The sequence below is a fragment of the Pollicipes pollicipes genome, unplaced genomic scaffold (genome assembly GCF_011947565.3).
Source record: "Pollicipes pollicipes isolate AB1234 unplaced genomic scaffold, Ppol_2.1 Scaffold_1031;HRSCAF=1197_pilon_pilon_pilon, whole genome shotgun sequence".
In the NCBI taxonomy this organism is placed as follows: Eukaryota; Metazoa; Arthropoda; class Thecostraca; order Pollicipedomorpha; family Pollicipedidae; genus Pollicipes; species Pollicipes pollicipes.
In genome coordinates this window covers 78,301-100,842 of record NW_023595856.1, presented here as the reverse complement: position 1 = coordinate 100,842, position 22,542 = coordinate 78,301, and the positions used below count along the sequence as shown (strand labels likewise).

Here is a 22,542-nt window from a genome sequence, read left to right as displayed (position 1 = left end):
GTTTTTTAAGACACGTCGCGCGTGCAAAAAAAAAGACCATCTGTAACATCTGATGAAGGGCAATTTGCAAACCTCCATGGATGTTCAAGGCATATTGGTTTATCTAGTCACATGCCACAGTTTCTGAATGAAGTGCCGCTGGTGCATACACGAAGGTTTCAAGGTCATCTCGTACAGGTGGCAAGTACCTGGTGATACCAGGCCCGGAAGAATGGTACAATATGTAAGCACGACGGCAACCTATTTTACAGCAAATGTTTCTGGTGTGCAGCCATATTTCATTTAACAACCCGGCATCCCGTCTCTTCTCGGAGCCGTGCAACAGGACATGCAGGACAGACATTCCGGAAGCTTGACTTAAAATACCGCCTCGCGCTCAGCTGAACTGTGAATCCCAGGCTGCTGCTGGAACAGGGCTGCGGGCAGGCCCAGGGGCACAGCGAGGCCAGAGCTGCGGCACTCAGCGCCTGCGCAGCCTGCGGCTGGTCCCGCGGTGGGCGGCTGCTGGCAAGGCAGACCAGCGCCGCCGTGGTCAGACCCAGCACCGCTGCTGCGCCCTGGCTCAGTCCGGCCGGCGGCCAGCAGCGGCCCCCCGGCTCAGCGCCTCGAGCGGCGGCGGTAGCGCTAGCACGACCCGACGGGTCCGACCACTCTGAGCCCGGCCCGCCGCCGGCTCCCGCGGCCCAGATAGGGACCGGGTCGCCCACTCCGTCAGCAGCCGCACCACCTACCTTACGTGCCGGCTGGCGCAGCACAACGGCTTTGACAGCGTCGCCAGATAACCGCGCTCCATTTGCACGTGTATTTCGTCCGATGCGCACTGCCGTCGTGCCAACAATACCTACATACAAAAGACGTGTAACAGAGTGGTGCGCACTAACTGGCGGCGCACAGTTCACATAGTGGGGCGGCCGAGCCGGGTCAGGGGGCCCGGCGGGGCCCGGCCGGCGCACGGTCACAGCCGGAGGACGTCACCGCCAGGCGGTCCGTGTCGGCCGATGGCGACGACCTCAGTAGTCGATGGCGGCCATCGGCGCGTCCTCGGGCTCGGGCTCGGGTCGCGAGCGCGAGCGGGACCGCTTGGGCCGCGACCGCGGCCGGTTGCGTTCGCGTGGGTGCGGCGGCGCGCTGCGTGGCGGGTTGAGCGGCGGCGGCGGCACCGCCTCACGCACGCTGACCGGGTCGATCGAGTCCACCTCCGGCGGTGACATCTGGCGGAGACGACGGGAACGTCAAGTGTCGGACGTCCGACACACTAACACGCCAACGTGTTCGGACTTCCTTCCGACATGAGACCGGCTTCACAGGCCGCTGGCCACGGAAGAGCGTTACACATGTGGCTGACCGGAGCCCGCCAGCCGCCGCGTGACGCTCGGCCTGCCGGGCGGCGCCCACTCACCGGCTCGTCGGCCAGCTCGCGCGGCCGGTCTCCGTTCAGCACGCGCATCACGTCCGTCGGAATGTGGCCGCGCTGCGCCTCGCTGAAGCTGGCCACGTAGTCGAGCAGGTTGCTGCGCAGCTCGGGCGCCGTGGCGAACACGTCGCGCAGCGGCTCCGGCGGCAACTGCAGCAGCACCTGGTAGCTGCTGGGCTTGGTGCGCTGGCAACACTTGATGAAGCCTTCCCATACCTTCTTCTGGGTCCACACCTGGCAAGCGTAACGGGTTAGCACGGATGGCGAGCCGCGTGAGCACGAGCTCGGGCTAAGACAAGGCCTTTATCAGGAAGGAGTTTCCAGACTGTGCCCTGACCAACGCTTCCCACGTCATAGACACCACCACTACAGCCATGTCAACGCCTGGTAAGGGTCGAACTAAACCAAATGTTACGAAAACGATGAAATAGGAAGCCGGGAAGCGCCTAAGTCAGCTGAGCGCAAGTACAAGCCTGACACAACGCACGCCGGCAGTTGCGGACGTTGGGGGGGGGGGGACAGGCTACCGTCTTAACGCTTGGGAGGGGGGAGGGAACAGGATGACATCTCCGCACCTGTTTGCTGGTTAGCCGCTGCAGGATGTTCATGACGAGGCCGATGAGTCGGTTATAGAGCGCCAGTGACTGGATGACAGTGCGCATCAGCAGCACCGGCAGCGGCGACTGCTCCATCAGCTGCTGCAGCACCACGGCCAGCACCTCCTGCGTGTACACCTGCTTCTCGGCGAAGCACAGCGAGGTGGCTGCCGGGAACGGGACGGGCCGGTCAGCCGCGCCGGAAGAGGGCGCCACACAGGCACCGGCCGTCGTCGCTGCGGGGCGAAGTCCACCCGGTACGGCGCCACTCTCATCCGCGCTGCGTTGAGCTCCGGCTAGCACGCATCACTCACCGAACACCGGAGTCCGCAGTGGCGGCCGGTCCGCCGGCTCCCGGACACACACAGCGCCCCCCCCCCCCCCCCCCCCCCCCCCCCGTCATGTCCGGGTCACAGCCTAACAGCATATCCAGCTGGTGTACGAAAAGCCAGGCAGGGTTTAACAGTCAACGTGCCAAGGCCCCAGAGCATGACGTGGAACCGTTAATGACTGATCTCAGCAGTCATCTCGATACTCGCGACAGCCGACCGTCATACTGACACTCCACCCGGCCGGCGGCTGACGGCCGTGGCGGCAGGAGGTCGGCGCTCGTGCCGCCGTCGGCCCGGGCGCGACCCGCGGCGCCGTACCGACACTCCACCCGGCCGGCGGCTGACGGCCGTGGCGGCGGGAGTCGGCGCTCGTGCCGCCGTCGGCCCGGGCGCGACCCGCGGCGCCGTACCGACACTCCACCCGGCCGGCGGCTGACGGCCGTGGCGGCGGGAGTCGGCGCTCGTGCCGCCGTCGGCCCGGGCGCGACCCGTGACGACACTCCACTCGGCCGGCGGCTGACGGCCGTGGCGGCGGGAGTCGGCGCTCGTGCCGCCGTCGGCCCGGGCGCGACCCGTGGCGCCGTACTGACACTACACTCGGCCGGCGGCTGACGGCCGTGGCGGCAGGAGATCGGCGCTCGTGCCGCCGTCGGCCCGGGCGCGACCCGTGGCGCCGCGTCCACTCGACACCTGCTCACCTTTGATGATGGTCTTCATGTCGCACTTGGTCGGGTCGATGTTGTGCAGCGCCACCAGCAGCTCGACGGGCGTGAGTGGCGAGCTGAAGTTGGCCGTGTCCGAGTGGATGCCCAGCAGCCGGTTAAACACCTGTCCGAACCACAGACGCACAGCTCAGTCAACACTCCCTCGGAAGCCCAAGTTACAAAACCCCGCAACACGTCGCGCCTGGTTGCATAATCTCTCGGCGGTCGCCGTAACACCGCACACAGTTCAGCTTGGACACATCGCCGGTCGCCGTGTTCAGCAGCGGACAGTCACCCCGCAGATTAAGCGCCTGTTTGATGCACCCAGCAGTCGCCGGCAGGACAGAGTCTCACACGCGTCTGCTGCAGATACTTTGGCCGGGACCACCACCTAGACGGACGACTGGCCGCCTCCGCCTGAGCCTTTCTGTGCTATTCATGCGACCAGCGTGTCCCGAACACCCCCCCCCCCCGAGCTCCCCCCCCCTACACGATACCCGCGCCGGCCCGGCCTGCGCCCCACGTCCGACCCACCTCCTTCACCACCACCGGGTTGAGCCGGATCAGCTTGGGCAGCGCGGCGATCACTTCCCGCTTGCGCAGTCCGTTCAGCACCGGAATGAGGAAGCGCACGTCCGAGACCCGCTTCTGGTACAGGTCACGCACCCGGTCCACCAGCTCGGCCGACGGCGGCGCTGCGGGCACGGCCGGCGGCACGTCACGCGCGGCCGCGCCGCTGGAGGCGGCCCAGGTCACACGGGGACCACACCACCGGAGGCGGCAAGGGAGGTCACACGGGGGACCACACCACTGGAGACGGCCAGGGAGGTCACAGGGGGACCACACCACTGGAGACGGCCGGGGAGGTCACACGGGGGACCACACCACTGGAGACGGCAAGGGAGGTCACACGGGGGACCACACCACTGGAGACGGCCAGGGAGGTCACACGGGGGACCACACCACTGGAGACGGCCAGGGAGGTCACACGGGGACCACACCACCGGAGACGGCCAGGGAGGTCACACGGGGGACCACACCACTGGAGGCGGCCAGGGAGGTCACACGGGGGACCACACCACCGGAGGCGGCAAGGGAGGTCACACGGGGGACCACACCACTGGAGACGGCCAGGGAGGTCACACGGGGACCACACCACCGGAGGCGGCAAGGGAGGTCACACGGGGGACCACACCACCGGAGGCGGCCAGGGAGGTCACACGGGGACCACACCACCGGAGGCGGCAAGGGAGGTCACACGGGGGACCACACCACCGGAGGCGGCCAGGGAGGTCACACGGGGACCACACCACTGGAGACGGCCAGGGAGGTCACGCGGGGACCACACCACCGGAGACGGCCAGGGAGGTCACACGGGGGACCACACCACCGGAGGCGGCCAGGGAGGTCACAGGGGGACCACACCACCGGAGGCGGCCAGGGAGGGTCACACGGGGGACCACACCACTGGAGACGGCCAGGGAGGTCACAGGGGGACCACACCACTGGAGACGGCCAGGGAGGTCACACGGGGGACCACACCACTGGAGACGGCCAGGGAGGTCACAGGGGGACCACACCACTGGAGACGGCCAGGGAGGTCACGCGGGGGGACCACACCACCGGAGGCGGCAAGGGAGGTCACACGGGGGACCACACCACTGGAGACGGCCAGGGAGGTCACACGGGGGACCACACCACTGGAGACGGCCAGGGAGGTCACACGGGGGACCACACCACTGGAGACGGCCAGGGAGGTCACACGGGGGACCACACCACTGGAGACGGCCAGGGAGGTCACACGGGGACCACACCACCGGAGGCGGCCAGGGAGGTCACACGGGGGACCACACCACTGGAGACGGCCAGGGAGGTCACACAGGGGACCACACCACTGGAGACGGCCAGGGAGGTCACACGGGGACCACACCACCGGAGGCGGCAAGAGAGGTCACACGGGGGACCACACCACTGGAGGCGGCCAGGGAGGTCACACGGGGGACCACACCACTGGAGACGGCCCAGGTCACACGGGGACCACACCACCGGAGGCGGCAAGGGAGGTCACACGGGGGACCACACCACTGGAGACGGCCAGGGAGGTCACACGGGGGACCACACCACTGGAGACGGCCAGGGAGGTCACACGGGGGACCACACCACTGGAGACGGCCAGGGAGGTCACGCGGGGGACCACACCACTGAGACGGCCAGGGAGGTCACACGGGGGACCACACCACTGGAGACGGCCAGGGAGGTCACACGGGGGACCACACCACTGGAGACGGCCAGGGAGGTCACAGGGGGACCACACCACTGGAGACGGCCAGGGAGGTCACGCGGGGGACCACACCACTGGAGACGGCCAGGGAGGTCACACGGGGACCACACCACCGGAGGCGGCCAGGGACGTCACACGGGGGACCACACCACTGGAGACGGCCAGGGAGGTCACACGGGGGACCACACCACCGGAGGCGGCAAGGGAGGTCACACGGGGGACCACACCACCGGAGGCGGCCAGGGAGGTCACACGGGGACCACACCACCGGAGGCGGCCAGGGAGGTCACACGGGGGACCACACCACTGGAGACGGCCAGGGAGGTCACACGGGGGACCACACCGCTGGGGACGGCAAGGGAGGTCACACGGGGGACCACACCACTGGAGACGGCCAGGGAGGTCACGCGGGGGACCACACCACTGGAGACGGCCAGGGAGGTCACAGGGGGACCACACCACTGGAGACGGCCAGGGAGGTCACACGGGGGACCACACCACCGGAGACGGCCAGGGAGGTCACACGGGGGACCACACCACTGGAGACGGCCAGGGAGGTCACACGGGGGACCACACCACTGGAGACGGCCAGGGAGGTCACAGGGGGACCACACCACTGGAGACGGCCAGGGAGGTCACACGGGGGACCACACCACCGGAGGCGGCCAGGGAGGTCACATGGGGGACCACACCACTGGAGACGGCCAGGGAGGTCACAGGGGGACCACACCACTGGAGACGGCCAGGGAGGTCACACGGGGGACCACACCACTGGAGACGGCCAGGGAGGTCACACGGGGGACCACACCACCGGAGGCGGCCAGGGAGGTCACACGGGGGACCACACCACTGGAGACGGCCAGGGAGGTCACACGGGGGACCACACCACCGGAGGCGGCCAGGGAGGTCACACGGGGGACCACACCACTGGAGACGGCCAGGGAGGTCACACGGGGGGACCACACCACTGGAGACGGCCAGGGAGGTCACACGGGGACCACACCACTGGAGACCGGCCAGGGAGGTCACACGGGGGACCACAACCACTGGAGACGGCCAGGGAGGTCACACGGGGACCACACCGCTGGAGGACGGCCAGGGAGGTCACACGGGGGACCACACCACTGGAGACGGCCAGGGAGGTCACACGGGGGGACCACACCACCGGAGACGGCCGGGAGGTCACACACGGGGGACCCACACCGCTGGAGACGGCCAGGGAGGTCACACGGGGGACCACACCACCGGAGACGGCCGGGCGAGGTCACACGGGGGACCACACCACTGGAGACGGCGGGGAGGGTCACACGGGGACCACACCACTGGAGACGGCCAGGGAGGTCACACGGGGGACCACACCACTGGAGACGGCCAGGGAGGTCACACGGGGGACCACACCACTGGAGACGGCCAGGGAGGGTCACACGGGGGACCACACCACTGGAGACGGCCAGGGAGGTCACACGGGGGACCACACCACTGGAGACGGCCAGGGAGGTCACACGGGGACCACACCGCTGACCACGAGACCACCACGAGACGGCGCCGCTGGCGTACACCCCGTCACACTATGCCCCATCCACCAGCTTTCGATGCCGCTGAGCAGCGGCGCCGAAAGCCAGGGGCTATTGAACGCCAGCGATTGCAGGCTACAGCCTGACAGTCACCAGACCCGACCATCCATCACCGGCCACACCCGGCACACCCGCGACCGCCCCGGCGTCCGGGCGACGCACGGAGTCGGCCCACGTACTTTTGTCGGTGAGTATGTGGATGACGCGCGTGATGAGCGTCTCGGCACCCTTGGGGCACGTCTCCACCAGCGTCAGCAGTTCCGGCGACTCCATGCCCATGCCGCGGATGGGCGCCTCCAGCACCCGCAGGATGGTGCGCTTGACATCCGCCGTCGTCTGCACATACACGTGCGCCAGCCTGCGGCAGGCCCGGCACGTCCGCTCAGTCCACAGGCCGGCCGCAGCAGGCACCACCGCAGGCGTCTCATCAGGAGTGAGATCAGTTGTCGCGTCCACCACAAACCGGAGGCACCCCTCGCACCGTTGTTTACAGCTGGCTTTACAGTACTTGCAGCCACACTCTTAACATACGTGTACCGACGACAGCATGGCCTGCCCAGGAGCGTGTGCAGTGACACCTGAAAGCCACGTTGCAGGCCGTTCCTGGCGCCTGCCCCGCTGGCGTGTACCGCAAGCTCGGCTTACTGCCAGGCCAGAGGAGCACGCATGCCACCCACTCGTGTATGAGGCTCTCGCGGCGCGGCAGCAGCGCCAGGTACAGGTGCAGACACAGCTTGGCCAGCTCGTCAGTCCACTCCAGCGTGACACCGGCCGGCGCGGCGCTGCGGGCGGGAGGAGACGCCATCAGGGGCTGCACCTACGCCGGGAGCGAGGCTCGCACCTCACCGACGAGGAGGGACGCTCGCACCACACCGACGAACCGACGGGGAGGGACGCCCACGTGACACCGATGGGGACGGACGTTTCTCATACCTCACCGACGGGGAGGGACGCCCACGTGACACCGATGGGGACGGACGTTTCTCATACCTCACCGACGGGGAGGGACGCTCGCATGCCACCGCTGAGGTGATTGCAAAGGTAGTGCCGATATCGACTGGTAAATTTGTGAAGCTATCGGCCTGCGGTGCAGCACCAGAGCCAAAACAGCCACGTAAAGACCACAATACAATGCACATGCAGCATATAACATACCAGACTAAGCAATATGCAGGCAAATTGGACGTGGTTGCGTGGTCGCCAATACGCTAGTGCAAAACCACGCCCACTCCGGATGATGGTTAGGGTTTTCGCCACCGCCACAGTTCACCGTACATCCCGGCCTTCGCTGGCTGCGCGGGCCGGCTCGGTGCTGACCAGACCCGGGGAGGGGCAGAGGACCCGGTCCAGTGGCGCGGCTCACCTCTGGTCGTCGCCCAGCAGCAGGGCCGGCGGCGTCCTCAAGCGCAGGTATTTGAGCCGGGTCGACTGCGTGCTCCTCCACCAGGCGGCCAGCGCACCGTTCATCCCGTGCAGCTCTAGCACCGTGGCCAGCGCCCGCCTCCCGCACCTGCGGCACCACACGTCACCGCTGGGGAGGCCGCGCCCGAGGCCAACACACGTGCTGGGGGAAAACGTGCCCGAGGTCGCCGTCCAACGCCGGGGGAGAGCGCGCCCGGGGTCATCCACACAGCGCGGGGCAGACAGCGCCCGAGGCCAACACACAGCGCTGGGGAAGAATCGTGCCCGGAGGTCACCACACAGCGCTGGGGGAGACCGCGCCCGAGGCAACGCACAAGCGCTGTTGGGGAGAACGTGCCCCGTAGGTCACCACACAGCGCTGGGGGAGACCGTGCCCGAGGCCAAACGCACAGCGCTGGGGGAGAAACGTGACCCGAGGTCACCACACAGCGCTGGGGGAGACCCGTGCCCGAGGGGGCCAACGCACAGCGCTGTGGGAGACCGTGCCCGAGGCCACGCACAGCGCTGTGGGAAGACCGCGCCAGGAACCACCACAGCGCTGGAGGAGACCCAGCTCTAGTCCACCACACGTCTCGGGCTCGACCCAAGCCCATGCCCTCCTCTGGCCGCCTCTCATTTGGGTCGGCGAAGCTGGACGCACGGATCGGACGATCCTGACACACAAATAAATCTGGTGCGCGACACCATTTGCACGCATACGTCCCGATATCACGTCAAGTTCTTTCCAAGGTTTGTTGCACGCCAAAAGGATGCGGTGAAAAGGGCACAACACAACGATGTCAGATTATTATGTGTCTCTCTTCCTTGCTTTCAATCTCATCCCGAATTCCAAACACGAAAAATCAGGGAGCAGCAGAACCGGGCCTGCCGCCGCCACCCATGTGCGTGTGAACGATGCCGGGCGCGCGCGCGCCAGCGGACGGACCTCGGAGGCGTTGTGGCTGGCCAGCTGGAGCAGCGCGCTGATGTAGGTCAGCTGTTTGCTGGGCCGGCGCGAGATCAGCTGACTGAGCAGCTGGATGCCCTGCCGGTGGGTGGCCGACTCGGCGCTGAAAACCCTTTCAGGATGTCCACGGCCGAGGCCGGCACGAGCGGCGCCTCCAGGAACAGCCGCGTCAGCAGGCTGTCGGCCGTCACGAGCGCACCGGTCACCGGTCACGAGCGCCACCGGTCACCGGTCACCGCCACAGACCGAGCACGCGCGCCTACTGGACTGCCCGACCAGCCGCGTGACCGGCCTGACATGGCGCCGCCAGCGAACAGCCACGTCAGCAGGCTGTCGGCCGTCACGAGCGCACCGGTCACCGGTCACGAGCGCACCGGTCACCGGTCACCGCCACAGACCGAGCACGCGCGCCCACTGGACCGCCCCGACCAGCCGCGTGACCGGCCTGCCATGGCGCCGTCAGTGAACATACGCGCTGGTCGGCGGCCGGGCCCGCGCGGACGCATGTCTGCTGGGCCTTCCGTGACATGTACTGATCGGGGAATACGCGCGGCAGCCACGGCAACGCGCGCTACTGTCACAACCAAACATGTCGGGCACAGCCATAGAGCCATCATCCGCCGGTGACTTAATGTCATCCACATGCAAGTGTTACCCTACCGATACCTGCAGTCTCACATCGGGCGGAGGGCTGTGGAGGCCGCGGACAGAGGCTTACTGTGGCGGGTGAGCGCGGCCCGCGCGCGACGCCCAGCGCACCGAGCGAGCGGCGCCGACACCACCCAGCCCCGAAGGCCACACGGCCGCTCGGCGCAGGCGGGCCAGCGTCACGTGCGCCGAGGCCGGCGCGGGCCCGCCGGCCGCCCAGCGAGCCCGCCCACCCGGGCAGTGCTACTCACGTCTCGCCGTCCTTGAAGTCGGGCCGCACCATCAGAGCCGAGATGAGCATGCAGAACACCTGCTCGTAGCTGGCCGTGCTGTGCACCACCTGGCCCAGGTTGCTGAAGCCCGAGACGTTGGCGTACTCCTCGTACAGCCAGCTGAACACCAGGTCTGACCGACCGCCGATATCCTCCAGCACGTGGCCCAGCATCTCTGCGGCAGCAGCAGGGACAACAGTGAGCAACACTGACGGCTCCGCGTCTCTGCACCCTGGAGATGGTGGTGCGGAGCGGTCGCCAGCTTTTGCGGCGAGACGGACACTTTACCGGGCTCCATCCCAAGAACAGCGAAATGAATCCAGTGCAGACGGCCATCTTGGGTCGCAGAAAAAAATCACACTGCATTGGAGGCCAAGAAACGATGTTAGCGCGCGGCTTTGCCACTTATGGATGAAAGCCTCTCCTTCTTCTGCCCTCTCTGCTGACGGTCGGCGCCCCGGCTCTAGCCGGGTGCCGGCGGCAGGCCACCCCCGGCCGGCGACATACTCACTCTCCAGCAGGTGGCCGGTGAAGTGGGACGACATCATGGCGAGCAGCTTGGAGCGGGCGGCGGCCAGCCCGCCAGCGCGCGCCGTCCGCTCGGCCGCCAGCAGCCGGTCCAGCGCAGCCGTCATCATCCGCTCCAGCTCGTCAGCCGGTAGCGGCCGCGTGATCTCCGGAAGACGGAGCGGCTTCGCCTGCCGGCCGCACGTGCTCAGCACGGGCTCGGCACGGGTCCAGTACGGGTTCAGCGCGGGTACAGTACGAGTTCAACGCGGACTTGCACGCGCTCAGCACAGGCCCAGCACGGGTCCAGCGCGGGCTCAGCACGGACTTGCTCATGCTCAACAAATACGCAGTGGGGGGCGGAACGCGCCCCTCGCCCCGCAGCGCCACACCACACGCGGTGACCGAGGAACAGCTCAAATGTGTCGCCCCCGCTCGAACGACTGCTAACGGCGCTGTAGACTAGCGGCTCAGGCCTTCGCTACATCACTGGTCTTCGCGCTCAGCGAGGGTATGCCAGTCTCTCACGCAAGTTGACGCAGTAAGATTGGTTCGTTTGGCCTACTGTGACGGAAAGCATAGATCTAATAGCTAGTCCTAAGAAACGAAATCTCTCACGACGGCTGTAACGGGCGAAACTATAGGGTTTCATTCCACACGTCGATTTTAAAAAGGCTGCGATATGCAAAAAGCAGCATTACCTAACACAATTATGTATGTTAAAGATTGTTCAGCATTTGGAAACTTGCCTTTACAGCCAGTGTTCATCTGCCTAGGTCTACGTCCTTATCGAATCCTAAACCCTACTGACTGCATGAAAGACACCAATCCAAATGTTTTGAAATTTTCAACATACTTGGCAGTTGCTTTGCGTGCTTGGCACATTTTTAGTATCCTTATTCGCGCTTGTTAAATTGACTGTTCCAGTGCAACACCCAGCATACACGTTTAAAGCTAGCATCGCCGGACGCCTGGCCGACAGCGACCGGCGGCGGCGGCCGGGTCCTCACCATGTGCTTCTTGTTCATCTGTCCGGAGGGGAGCAGCGCCACCTTTTTCTTGGTCTCGCGGCCCGACACGGTGCCGGCCAGCACGGTGGCGATAGGCTGCCGCGCGCCCGATGGCGTCTCCTCCTCCTCCGCCATCTCCCAGTCGTGCTGCCAGGCCAGCGACGCAGGTCACACGCACGGCGTGAGCAGGGCGCCGGCAAAACGTCTACTCGTGGAGGGCAGCCGTCAGGCGGATGGTGGAGGGCAGCGCTCAGGCGGGGGGCAGCGGTCAAGTGGAGGGCAGCCGTCGGACGGAGGGCAGCAGCTGCACGGCTCAGACCGCGCGATGCCCGTCAGTACCAGGTGATGGCGGCGTATTCAGTCGATGCCCCAGAGCAGTGAACACCTCCCCACACCGTCTCGCGTTAGTCCGCCGTCCCCCAGACATCGCAGGCGCGGCCCGCGCCGGCCGCCGACGCGCCGGCGGCGACTCACTCACGTCCGTCATCTGGATGCCCTGATTGCGCGTGGCCTCGACGCCGGGCCCGATGCCGGCGTGCGTCAGCTGGGCGGCCAGCAGGCGCGCCACGTGCTGGATCTGGGAGCTCGTGCCGGCGGCCGAGATTGGCGTGAACGTGTTGCTGAAGAGCGCCGGCGGGGTGTCCGGCAGGTTGTGCTGTCGGGCGGGCCACAGCGTTACATTGCTGGCGAGGCGTCCACAGCGCCGATCACGAGGCCGAGGTGACCGGTGCGGAGCTGTCGCCGTTTGTTGTCTGGGGAGGTGCGGGATCCCGGTGGCCGACACAGCACGGCCAAAACACCGAGGCCGCCTCTGAGGACACTTAGCTTGGTAGGTTGCATAACTGGTTTTGTTCCACCCACAACGCCGTGGCAAAACAACACACAGCTATGCTAAGGATAAAACGGATCAGTCAATGAGTTATGCGGAGACCAACATCCCCTGAAACATCACGATCAAACGCTTACCCAAGTTAATCCATTGTGAAAACGAGCCTGAGTTGGATGCCAGGTCGAATATACGGTCCCTGAATGAGATGGGATGCAAAAGTGAATCCAAGTCTGGCCCTGGGGATGCAAGCCAGACGTAAAATAAGGCAGAAAAGACGAATGTAAAGAAATTTTAAAGGAAGACCGCTGAGTAATTCCCTCGACGACGAACACGCCAGACTCCCATCCCCGGGCACACCAACAGACTCGGACGTCGGTGCATACCCCGGTGTCTTGATGCCACCTACATCAAACCGACAAGCGAGCCTGACCACCCAAATACCACAGAGAACAAGTTCATCGCGGTCACCATCAGCGCGGCCGCCGGCTGATGACGCGAGGGTTCCGCGGCGGGCCGGCCGCCCAGGCCGCTCTCACCATGGACACGAGCACGAGGTTGGCGGCCAGCGCCGGAGTCAGCCGCTCGAACGCCCACGCCTCGGTGATGTCGATGGCGTTCGCCTTGTGCTGCTTCTTGTCGAGCGGCGCCGGCCGCGGCGGCGCGCCGCCCGCCTCCTCCTCCTCCTCGTCCTCATCGTCGTCGTCCTCGACGAACTTCTGCGGGGAGAGAGCGCGTCAGATGTGACGCAGGACCTCACGGGGCGAGGCAGCGGAGAAGAAAGCAGAACCCGAGAGCAGAAACAAAACCTGCACGACGCACCATGCTAGTTTGAAGCCAGCAAAAAAGCAACCCACCCGGGAGGCGATCCCCACCAGGCACCGCCCATGGTCAACCGTAGCACGCGGCTCGGTGGGCCGGCCTGCAGCTGTCCGCCGGCGGTGCGCTCCAGCGTGTGTGCGACTCCCCTGCTCTCGGCCGGCGGTGTGTGGCCGCCCCCTTCTGAGCGCGCGCGCACCGGCGGTGACTCGCCTGCCGTTTGGTGACGGGTGTGTCGTCGTCGGCGTCGCCGGGCGGCTCCTCGGGCCGCCGCTGCCGCTTGCGCAGCTCCTCCGGCGGCGGCATGGCACGCATCACCTGCGGCCGGGGCCGGCGTCAGGCGCGGCGGCCGGGCGGACCGTCACACGGGTGCAGGCGGAGACGACCGTCACACGGGGTCAAACGGCCGTCAGACGGGTCCAGGCGGAGACGACCGTCACACGGGGTCAGACGGCCGTCAGACGGGTCCAGGCGGATACGACCGTCACACGGGGTCAGACGGCCGTCAGACGGGTCCAGGCGGAGACGACCGTCACACGGGGTCAGACGGCCGTCAGAAGGGGCCAGACGGAGACAGCCGTCGGACAGGGTCAGATGCAGACGGCCATCAGACGGGGCCAGATGGAGACGGCCGTCACACGGGTCCAGGCGGGGTAGACCGTCACACGGGTCCAGGCGGAGAAGACCGTCACACCGGGCCGGACAAAGACGGTCGCCACACAGGGTCGGACGGAGAAGACCGTCACACGGGTCCAGGCTTAGAAAACCGTCACACCGGGCCGGACAAAGACGGTCGCCACACAGGGTCAGACGGAGACAGCCGTCACAACGAGCAAGATGGAGACAGCCGTCACACGGGGTCAGACCGCACGTGCACACAGCAGATGGACAGCCACAGAGGAGCGGACCGAACACTCACACTGGGCTACACAGAGGAGTCGGGCCAGACGGCCAGAAGAGTCATAGCAGACAGACTCGGTCGGTCGGGCCGAGGTAATACGGCCAGGTCGGCATGCCACAAACAGACACGGCCGGCTGCACCCGATCAGACAAGGGTAAACAGAGCATGTACTGTGCACTGAGTGCGTGCACGGAACTTTCCAATGATAGCGACAGCATATTGCAACACACAGATTATTTATCAAATCACACGGCTTCATACATTCAGGTTTAAATTTTCTTAGCAATGGTATGGAACAATCAGGACAAATGAAAGCTCTCCTTGACGAGAATCGCGCGCTAAGCCCCTCCAGATCAAGCCAGACACCGCAACCCCCCTCCCCTACCCTAGTCCCGCCTGTCATTCGTCGAGATTGTGTGAAGTCACGGACGGGGGACCTCGCGTTTGATTCCTCTCGCTGTCTCCCGTCTCTCACCTCGCTCTGGGAGGCCCCCAGATCGGTGAGCAGGGTGCAGATGTTGCGGTGACTGTCGTACGACGCCGGGTGCTTCAGCAGGTTCAGCAGCTGCATCTTCATGTGCTTCCTCACTGAGTTCACCTGGGACTTGGAGAGCGTCGGAGGCAGGTTCGCTGCGGCAATTTTTCTCATGAGTTTCTTACATCAAAGAAAGCTAAAAATTTCATGAATACAATGCCCAATCCCTTTCAGAGTTCAATATCATTTTACAACTTGGCGGTTACATCCCAAATTTACGTCATCCCATACTGCCTAACAAATGCACTTGCAGGACATACTTAGATACTCTGACGTACTATAACATTGCGTGCAATACTGCTCAAGTGTCAATATTTCCACAGCACTAATAAGAGCGCTCCGTTGCAGCGCGGCTGCGCGGCATCGGGTCGGTAGCGCCGGGGCCGGTGGACGCCGCGCCACTGTACTGACCGTGCAGCGACTCCAGCGCCGAGATGACCTGGGTCAGCAGCGACGGCCGGCAGCGCGCGATCAGCGTCAGCGAGCCCATGCACGCCATCAGGTTGACGCTGCTGATGTGCGGCGAGCCGTGGAACTTGATCAGCTGCGCGAACACGGACCTGGCGGCGGCGCACAGCGGTCGGGGCGACGCAGGGGCAGCACGGTCGGGACGGCACAGGGGCGGCAGGTCGGGACGGCACAGGGGCGGCAGGTCGGGACGGCACAGGGGCGGCAGGTCGGGGCGGCACATGGGCGGTACGGTCGGGGCGACACAGAGGCGGCACGGTCGGGGAGACGCAGGGGCAGCACGGCCGGGGCGACAGAGAGGCGGCACGGCCGAGACGGGCGCCACAGCTCCCTTGTTGATCACGGCCGCGTCAAAGGCACGGCGGGGCTGAAAGCGGCCAGCGCGGTATTACGGAGGCGGCGATGGGCCGGCTCGGGGCCCAGGGCTGCCACACGCCAGCCGCGTCCCAGTGACCACACAGGACGTATAACGCGGTTGGAGCGGCGACGCAGAGGCAACTCGTGGTCTGATCGCGGACAGGGCGGCGTTCGCCCAACGGCGGCAGCCTGTCTTAAGGCAGCATCCCGTCCTATGTCCACAATCTATCCTATAATGGCAGCCTGACGTCTGTCAACAGTTCGTCTCATGACGACAGCCTGCAGGAAGCCCACAGCCTGTTAACGACAGCGGTCTGCTCTTTAGTGGCGCGGCCGCCATCCCGGGCCGGTGGCTGCGGCCGGCCGTCCTGGCCGCCACCCCGGGCCGGCTGCCACCCCGGGCCGGTGGCCGCGGCCGGCTGGCCCACGTACCGGGCCTCCTCTTCCAGCTTGCGCGGCCGCGCGATCTTGAGCGTTATAGGCACGCCGTCCAGACAGAACTCGGGTCGCTTCAGACTGCCTGGCTCCGAGAACGTTTGCAGCAGGATCACCGTCTCCATGAACTTGACGGCCATTGTGCGCACACTGCGGGACGGGCCATCGACACGCTGTAAGGCCTGCACCGAACGGAAGCATCACGCAAGACAACTGAGGCTGAGGGACATGGGTTGCGCGCGTCCCAAACGCGGGACTTTGCACAGCTGGTGCACGCCGCGGCTCCTTACACCGACGGCAAACGCCGCGGAGGTGGTAATGTGACGGGACGATACCAAGGCAACGGACACACGTCCTTAAATGCTTTGCAACAACGTCAAAACACGATAGCCCTGATCCCGAGAAGACGTGGCAGCACGCCTACATTCAAACAAGACACCAGGCTACGCAGCAGCCGACGCTGCCGACCGGCAGGGTTCTCCGGCGCACCGCTGACGAGACGCCGTCGCGAGCGAGCGTTGGATAGAGGACGCGGAGGCTCGGGCCGGCTGCGTCTGTGCCGCTCACCCGTCGTTGTCGTGGTCGACGTAGCCGATAATCCGCCGCTTCATCTGACCGAGCATGCTCCAGGCCGAGTCCATCACCTCGGTCACGGTCCGGGCCGAGCTGAGCCACTGTAGGGTCACCTGCGGTGACCAGCGGACAACACGGGTCAATGGAGAACACGGGTCAGCTGGGGTCATCGCAGCGTCGCCTGCGGCGGCCCAGACAAAGGTCGTCAACAGAGGCCACGGGTCAACCGAGGCCAGCGGTCCAACCTGGGCCGCGCCAATGTGGCGGTGAGACACAGGATCAACCGGAGGCAGAGAGATCACGGGGTCAACTGAGGCCGCGGTCCGGGCTGAGCCGGGCCAATATGGCGGTGAAACACAGGATCAACCGGAGACAGAGAGGCCACGGGATCAACAGTTGACCCCAATCGGATCGAAGTGAGCCAACAGCAGCATGACCTGGGGTCGTTTGTTTATATGAGACCGTCAAAGACCATGGAGCTCACAATGAGCACGAAGTCAAAGAGTGGTGAGACAGGCTGCAAAAAGCCAGCTCGAAAAATGGCTGTCAGAAAGGACTGTGATCCTGGATGGACAGGAGTGAGACATCTGTCCACCTTGATGGCAGATGCAGCGCCTGTCACTACCAGCCCTAACAAAGAACCATAACACATATCAACGAGCACCCACGCAAGCCACGACCAAGCCCCCTCTTTCTTTTTTTAAAATACGGCAACATACGGGCGCCAGATGCATGCAGTTCAGAACTCAAGCCTTACCCTGTATATGTTGGAGATGGCCTGCATGGTCCGCTTGACCACTGCCATGGAGAAGCTGTCCTGCAGCAGGATGCCCAGGTTGGCCACCACCTTAGGGATCATCTCATTGTCTTTTTTGCTGTGAACGCAGGGATGTATGTCAGCGGCTTATGGTCGAGCCAGCATGTGCCCATCTGACTTAATCTTCGCGCATAAGCACAGAAAGATGCAACCATAACCTGGCCATGTCTTTATCAATGGGGCAGGTGAGTTCCGGACCAGTGATCACGCAACCATGAAGCTTTTGGGTGACCACTTCATGGAAAGATAGGGTGCATCAGCTCTAAAACGTAGTTACACATCATTTGTCCCAAGGGATCTACACTGGGTGTGGTCACTAGACAGTGTGAAGACGCAGGCATTTTTCGTAGTGTTTTTTTTTTGCCGTATTTTTTTTCGTAATTCGTAACGCCGGAATCCTGATATAGGAAACCATCCACTATTACATACGCCTACGTGCACCTTACGTGCGCCTATAGTCTAGCAGCAGATCTTACAATTTGAGACTTGAGAGTTGAGTGGCAAACATGTGCGAACAATCATATGCGGGAATTGAGAGGATGCATCAGCATCACAGATGGGAGAAACGTTGGGACTATCGTTCTTGCCTGGTGTATTAATATATGAACATACTGACAGTGTGTATGTGTACCCTCTGTAAACATACCAACACACTAGATGAGGACAATTGTCTGATCATTCTTTCATCTGTAATCCTGCAAAACACTGAAAATGTGCAACTGAGAAGCCCTCCCAACTAGTGTGGGTTAAGTCATTTACATTGTATTTTAATATACCACTCTACTTTGAAGCAAGTAAGTATTCCCATTGTTAATGCATGCATCACTACAAGTCATTGTCAATGCATGGTTTATTCCTGGATACAAAGTTCATCTAGGCAATCCTTATCCAGGGAACAGAGCAATGAATGCTCTGTGCAGACCTGAGCTGGCCTTGTTCCTGAATGGGACGTCCAGGGGTAGATGGAACCCACTCACCATGCCTCTTCGATGAAGCCGAGCACAGTGCGCCGCACCTCAGCACTTGGATCGGACTGGAAGGCTACCACTTCATCAAGGAAGTTGTCTAACAGTGCTGGGTCCTGGTGGATGATCAGCTCCTGCACCTTCTTCAGATTGGTCACCTTCTGCCTCTCATCTTGAAGCAGTGAGGCCTGATTCAACAGCTCCACACACTGGAAAACATATGGTGGTGGATGCAAGACCAGCTTATCCTCATACAAATACAACCTTTTCAAAAAAATAAAAAGCCTTTTTCTGCTACAGTTAAATCAATTGATTCTGAAATGCTCAGAAGTCAATAAAGCTGGAAAGCACTGTTGAGATTGAATGTTGCTCACCATTTTAACCAAGAATCTCATATATTATGCATCACCAACTATTTCTGTTGCTCATTGGTGTTTTGGGCAAGCTGACTGCAGTGGTCATTTGACGTCAATAACGAGAGCATCACGAACTAGAAACACTTCTGCTGAAATCCTACCTGTTCCTGAGCATCATTTCCCTCACTCATTTCTCTGGAGGCCATTTCCACTCAATGCTTCAGCTCCTTATCATAAACTGATTATTCTGAAACATATAAATTGATAATGTTCTGTGCGACCATTACAAAACGCATCTGAACATGATGGCAGGTTCACATACTTTGAACTGAAGCATCAAACAGAGCCTGGTACAAGAGAGTAAGTGGTGGAAGAGCATAAAACATGCAATGTGCGTACTAGCCAAATGCCAGCTTATTGAGTAGGATGATGTGCAATATTGCCAGGATGTATATGAACAGGAATGCAGTGCAGATATCAGATGCACAGGAAACACTCATTCACATGGGAAATCTTGACTGACTGCATAGTGTCCAATACTCATGGGTGCAGTACCACAACAATCTCACACTATGCTTGGTTCACTATGTACAATATTGTCAGACATTCTTTGTGTATTTCTAAAATAACTTTCCAAAGTTCTTTATTTCATTATTTCATCAATATGTACAAATATATTTCTCCTCACCCAAAGTCAGCTACCAAAAGCCTAAATCAATCAAAATTTGAAAAAGTTGAAATGACTTACACAGAATGAGAAGTGCCAAACTAAGCAAATCTTCAGAACCTTCAAAAAATCAGAAGAGCAATCAATTATAATCTAGCACATGTAGCCATGCAGCTTCTTGGTGCCACTAATATTTTGCAGCATTAGCTTCCATATAACCAAACACTTACTGTGCTGAAGTTACCTTTTAGTCATATCTTAGTCACGTATGGTCATCATATGGCATACTATGATGAGCCATGCTGGTCAAGGCATACCACCATGGGAAACTGCATAATGATCCAGAACTGCAACTGCATCCACAACTTTGAGGTGCTCTGGCAAATGAGACAATTTTGTGCTTTGAAAATAGAACAGTACAGGCAAGAGGAAGGTGCCTTGGATGCCTCATGTGAATGACTGTGCCAGATGATAATCAATTATTAATGAGCACTAGTGTGTGTGACATCTGATAGCCCAAAGCAGTTCAGCAGGCACCAAACCATTAACTCAATAAAACAAGCATTTACATCAAAAGACCAGCAGAACAAAAACAAGGATATAGCTCAGAGTTTGCATGATGGCATTTGGAATCAAAGCTTACTTCAAGCAGTGTCTGATGTTGCAATCCATGAGAATTGATCACATCCCCTGGTTGTGAAATTCCAGATCAACTAGATAATTTTGTGGCAAACCTGTCCTGTGCTGAAATCATTAGCACTATGTCTTGCCCCTGATTTCATTTAATGTTTTGCATGACCACCGCCACCAGATGCATGTCATTCAAGTCAGGATTAAATATGGGTGCCTTTAGTGCCCCAAATCTAGCCCTTTATTCAGCACATATGCACCCTACAGAGCTCTAAAGATGGATAGTATCTTCATGTCATTTGATCAATATGGGCACTATCAGCCACCCTGTTGGTGGGTCAGCTGTAACTCTGAAACTGGCCATGAATATATTAGGCAGTGCTTTGCAACATGCTGCGGCTGGAGCTGTGACTCAGTTTTCTGCGGGTAACATCCATCTGATGCATGTTCATTTTGTACTCAATGAATTTGTTAAAACACCACTAATGAGCAAGTGAACATTCCAATCTATATCACAGAGCCAAGTAAAAGTTAAAGGTACAGTCAGATCCATAAATAATAGTTTCACTAAATTGCAGTTGGTTTGTAAGCAACATGACCTGTGAATGAAAATGCATAACAGCAAGCCTCTGCCTCCCAAGCACTTGCAAAAGATGGGCCAATACATAAATCAAACAAATCCATTTTAAAATGTCCTAATGTGCATGGCTTTATAAGTTTATGGCCACAAATCAGACTATTTTTCTGTAAATGGAACCTGGCTTTTTACTTTATATTAATTCCATTCTTCAATTCATTATATTCAATTTAAAATTTGCCCTGGACACCTGGAGGCATTACAATATGATCCATAGGCATTGCTGAATTACACAACAATTTTTAACCTATGCTTTTACCTTGGTCTATTAGAGGGCTGTTTGTTTATGGTTGCGGACCTGTTTGTGCTCAATGAATTTAACATATTTTCTGATACCTTAGCATGAAAGACCTAGTCAGCATGCAATATGACTAAATTTTTATGATGCAAGTGAAAAACATTTAATAACCATTTATATCATCCAAGTCATCTACATAGCTACACCTTATTTTAAATAATATAACAGCAAACCCAGGAGAGAAAATTTGCTGAATGTGTTTCAACATTTCCCCTGCAGAAACATGGGTTTCAAGTGTCCCTATAATAATAGATCAAACACATGGTGCTAAGCATGCCAATCCCATCATTTATAATGAATCATGATCTACCTGACATCAAATTTATGGTGCAGAAAGCACAAATTTCTCATGAGATTATAATCCCCCAATAAGACTGGCTTTATCTATAAACTATCAAGATGTAAGAAGTAATGTGATGTAAGTAATAAGTAATAAGTAATGTAAGACCTTTTGTAAGAAGATGAGCTCTTCCCAATTGCACATGCTGTTATTACTCTTTACAGTGATTCTGCTGAAAGTATGACCTATGGGCAATTACTATCTGGAACCAGACATTTTAAAATATAAAAAAGGGTTTTTGGTGCCTCCATCCTGCTCCATCAATTGACTCAAACAATTCAGCACAGCACAGTTAAAAGTTGGTGCAATTTCTACCACCAAGTTTCCTTTTTTGCCCACATCCCCTTCACAATTCATGGCTGGACTAAGCTGTTCTTTACTTCATGCTGAAGGGTGCCGAGGGAAACTCGTACGGACTGAAGTAGGTGGTACACGGATATCGCTCAAAATCGAACGATCTCGACCCCCAATGGCTTCAGTCTCTCCGGAGGCAGTCACCCAGCATTGAGCATTGGGCTAAAGTCGTTAATATGGCCATAACATACCCCTCCTCAATGTACCCATGCTTGGAAACCATCCAATGCCTCCCGCAACCGCGTTTCCGTTCGCGATATCGAGGCCAATCGCAAGCCAGGCCAACCGGGCCAATCGGCGCGCGGCGAAATCGGGAAAATTACGCTGGAAGCAGCAAATTACTAAATTAAAATCACTCGCTCTAAACATAGCAAATCCGAAATTATTCTGCAACACATGGAAAGGCCAGAACAGAAGCGACAACAAAAATCATGACAAGCTGTTTTTTGACATGACACATTTCAAAGCAAACTTCTGAAATAAGATATAGGCATAACATTCAAGTCAGGTGCATGCAAAAGAGAAACATACTCTAGGCTATTAGGGTGCACATGGCCAATTCAGATCAGCAGCTACAAAACACGAGCCCAAGTTAAAGTTCGGGGGGGACCCATTTCATTTCAGGGGGACGGGAGGCTCGAATCCTTTCAAATGTTTTAGAAACTATATTCATAGCAGAAATGCATGTACGAAAATTTTAGACATTGTGACATGATCATGAGAGCCTGCTTTTGCTGCCGGTCATGTTTGCTCGCCCCCCGCAGCTGTATGCAGTTTTTGCCGCGCGCAAGGGGGGGGGGGGCGAAACCCAGACTGAGCCCAGTCAGCATCCCAAATGGGACCCACATGGGCTAAATA

The 22,542-nt window shown here is 60.0% G+C and overlaps 1 protein-coding gene across 1 annotated transcript; it reads right to left on the bottom strand.

The window, feature by feature from the left end:
* Window positions 1-376: 376 nt before the first annotated feature.
* Window positions 377-21,965, bottom strand: LOC119090925 (symplekin). Its single transcript, XM_037213963.1, has 25 exons — window positions 21,876-21,965; window positions 18,920-19,005; window positions 18,415-18,611; window positions 17,378-17,495; window positions 16,615-16,733; window positions 16,045-16,197; window positions 15,199-15,347; window positions 14,728-14,882; window positions 13,565-13,669; window positions 13,072-13,251; window positions 12,185-12,361; window positions 11,707-11,853; window positions 10,701-10,887; window positions 10,169-10,364; window positions 9,411-9,446; window positions 9,121-9,372; window positions 8,265-8,411; window positions 7,579-7,683; window positions 7,081-7,259; window positions 3,581-3,741; window positions 3,041-3,170; window positions 1,990-2,177; window positions 1,400-1,648; window positions 1,078-1,211; window positions 377-416 (listed from the first exon to the last, which is right to left on the bottom strand). The coding sequence occupies exons 2-25, from the start codon at window positions 18,962-18,964 to the stop codon at window positions 377-379; spliced, it is 3,549 nt and encodes a 1,182-aa protein (XP_037069858.1). The 5' UTR covers window positions 18,965-19,005; window positions 21,876-21,965.
* Between the last annotated feature and the right edge of the window lie 577 nt (window positions 21,966-22,542).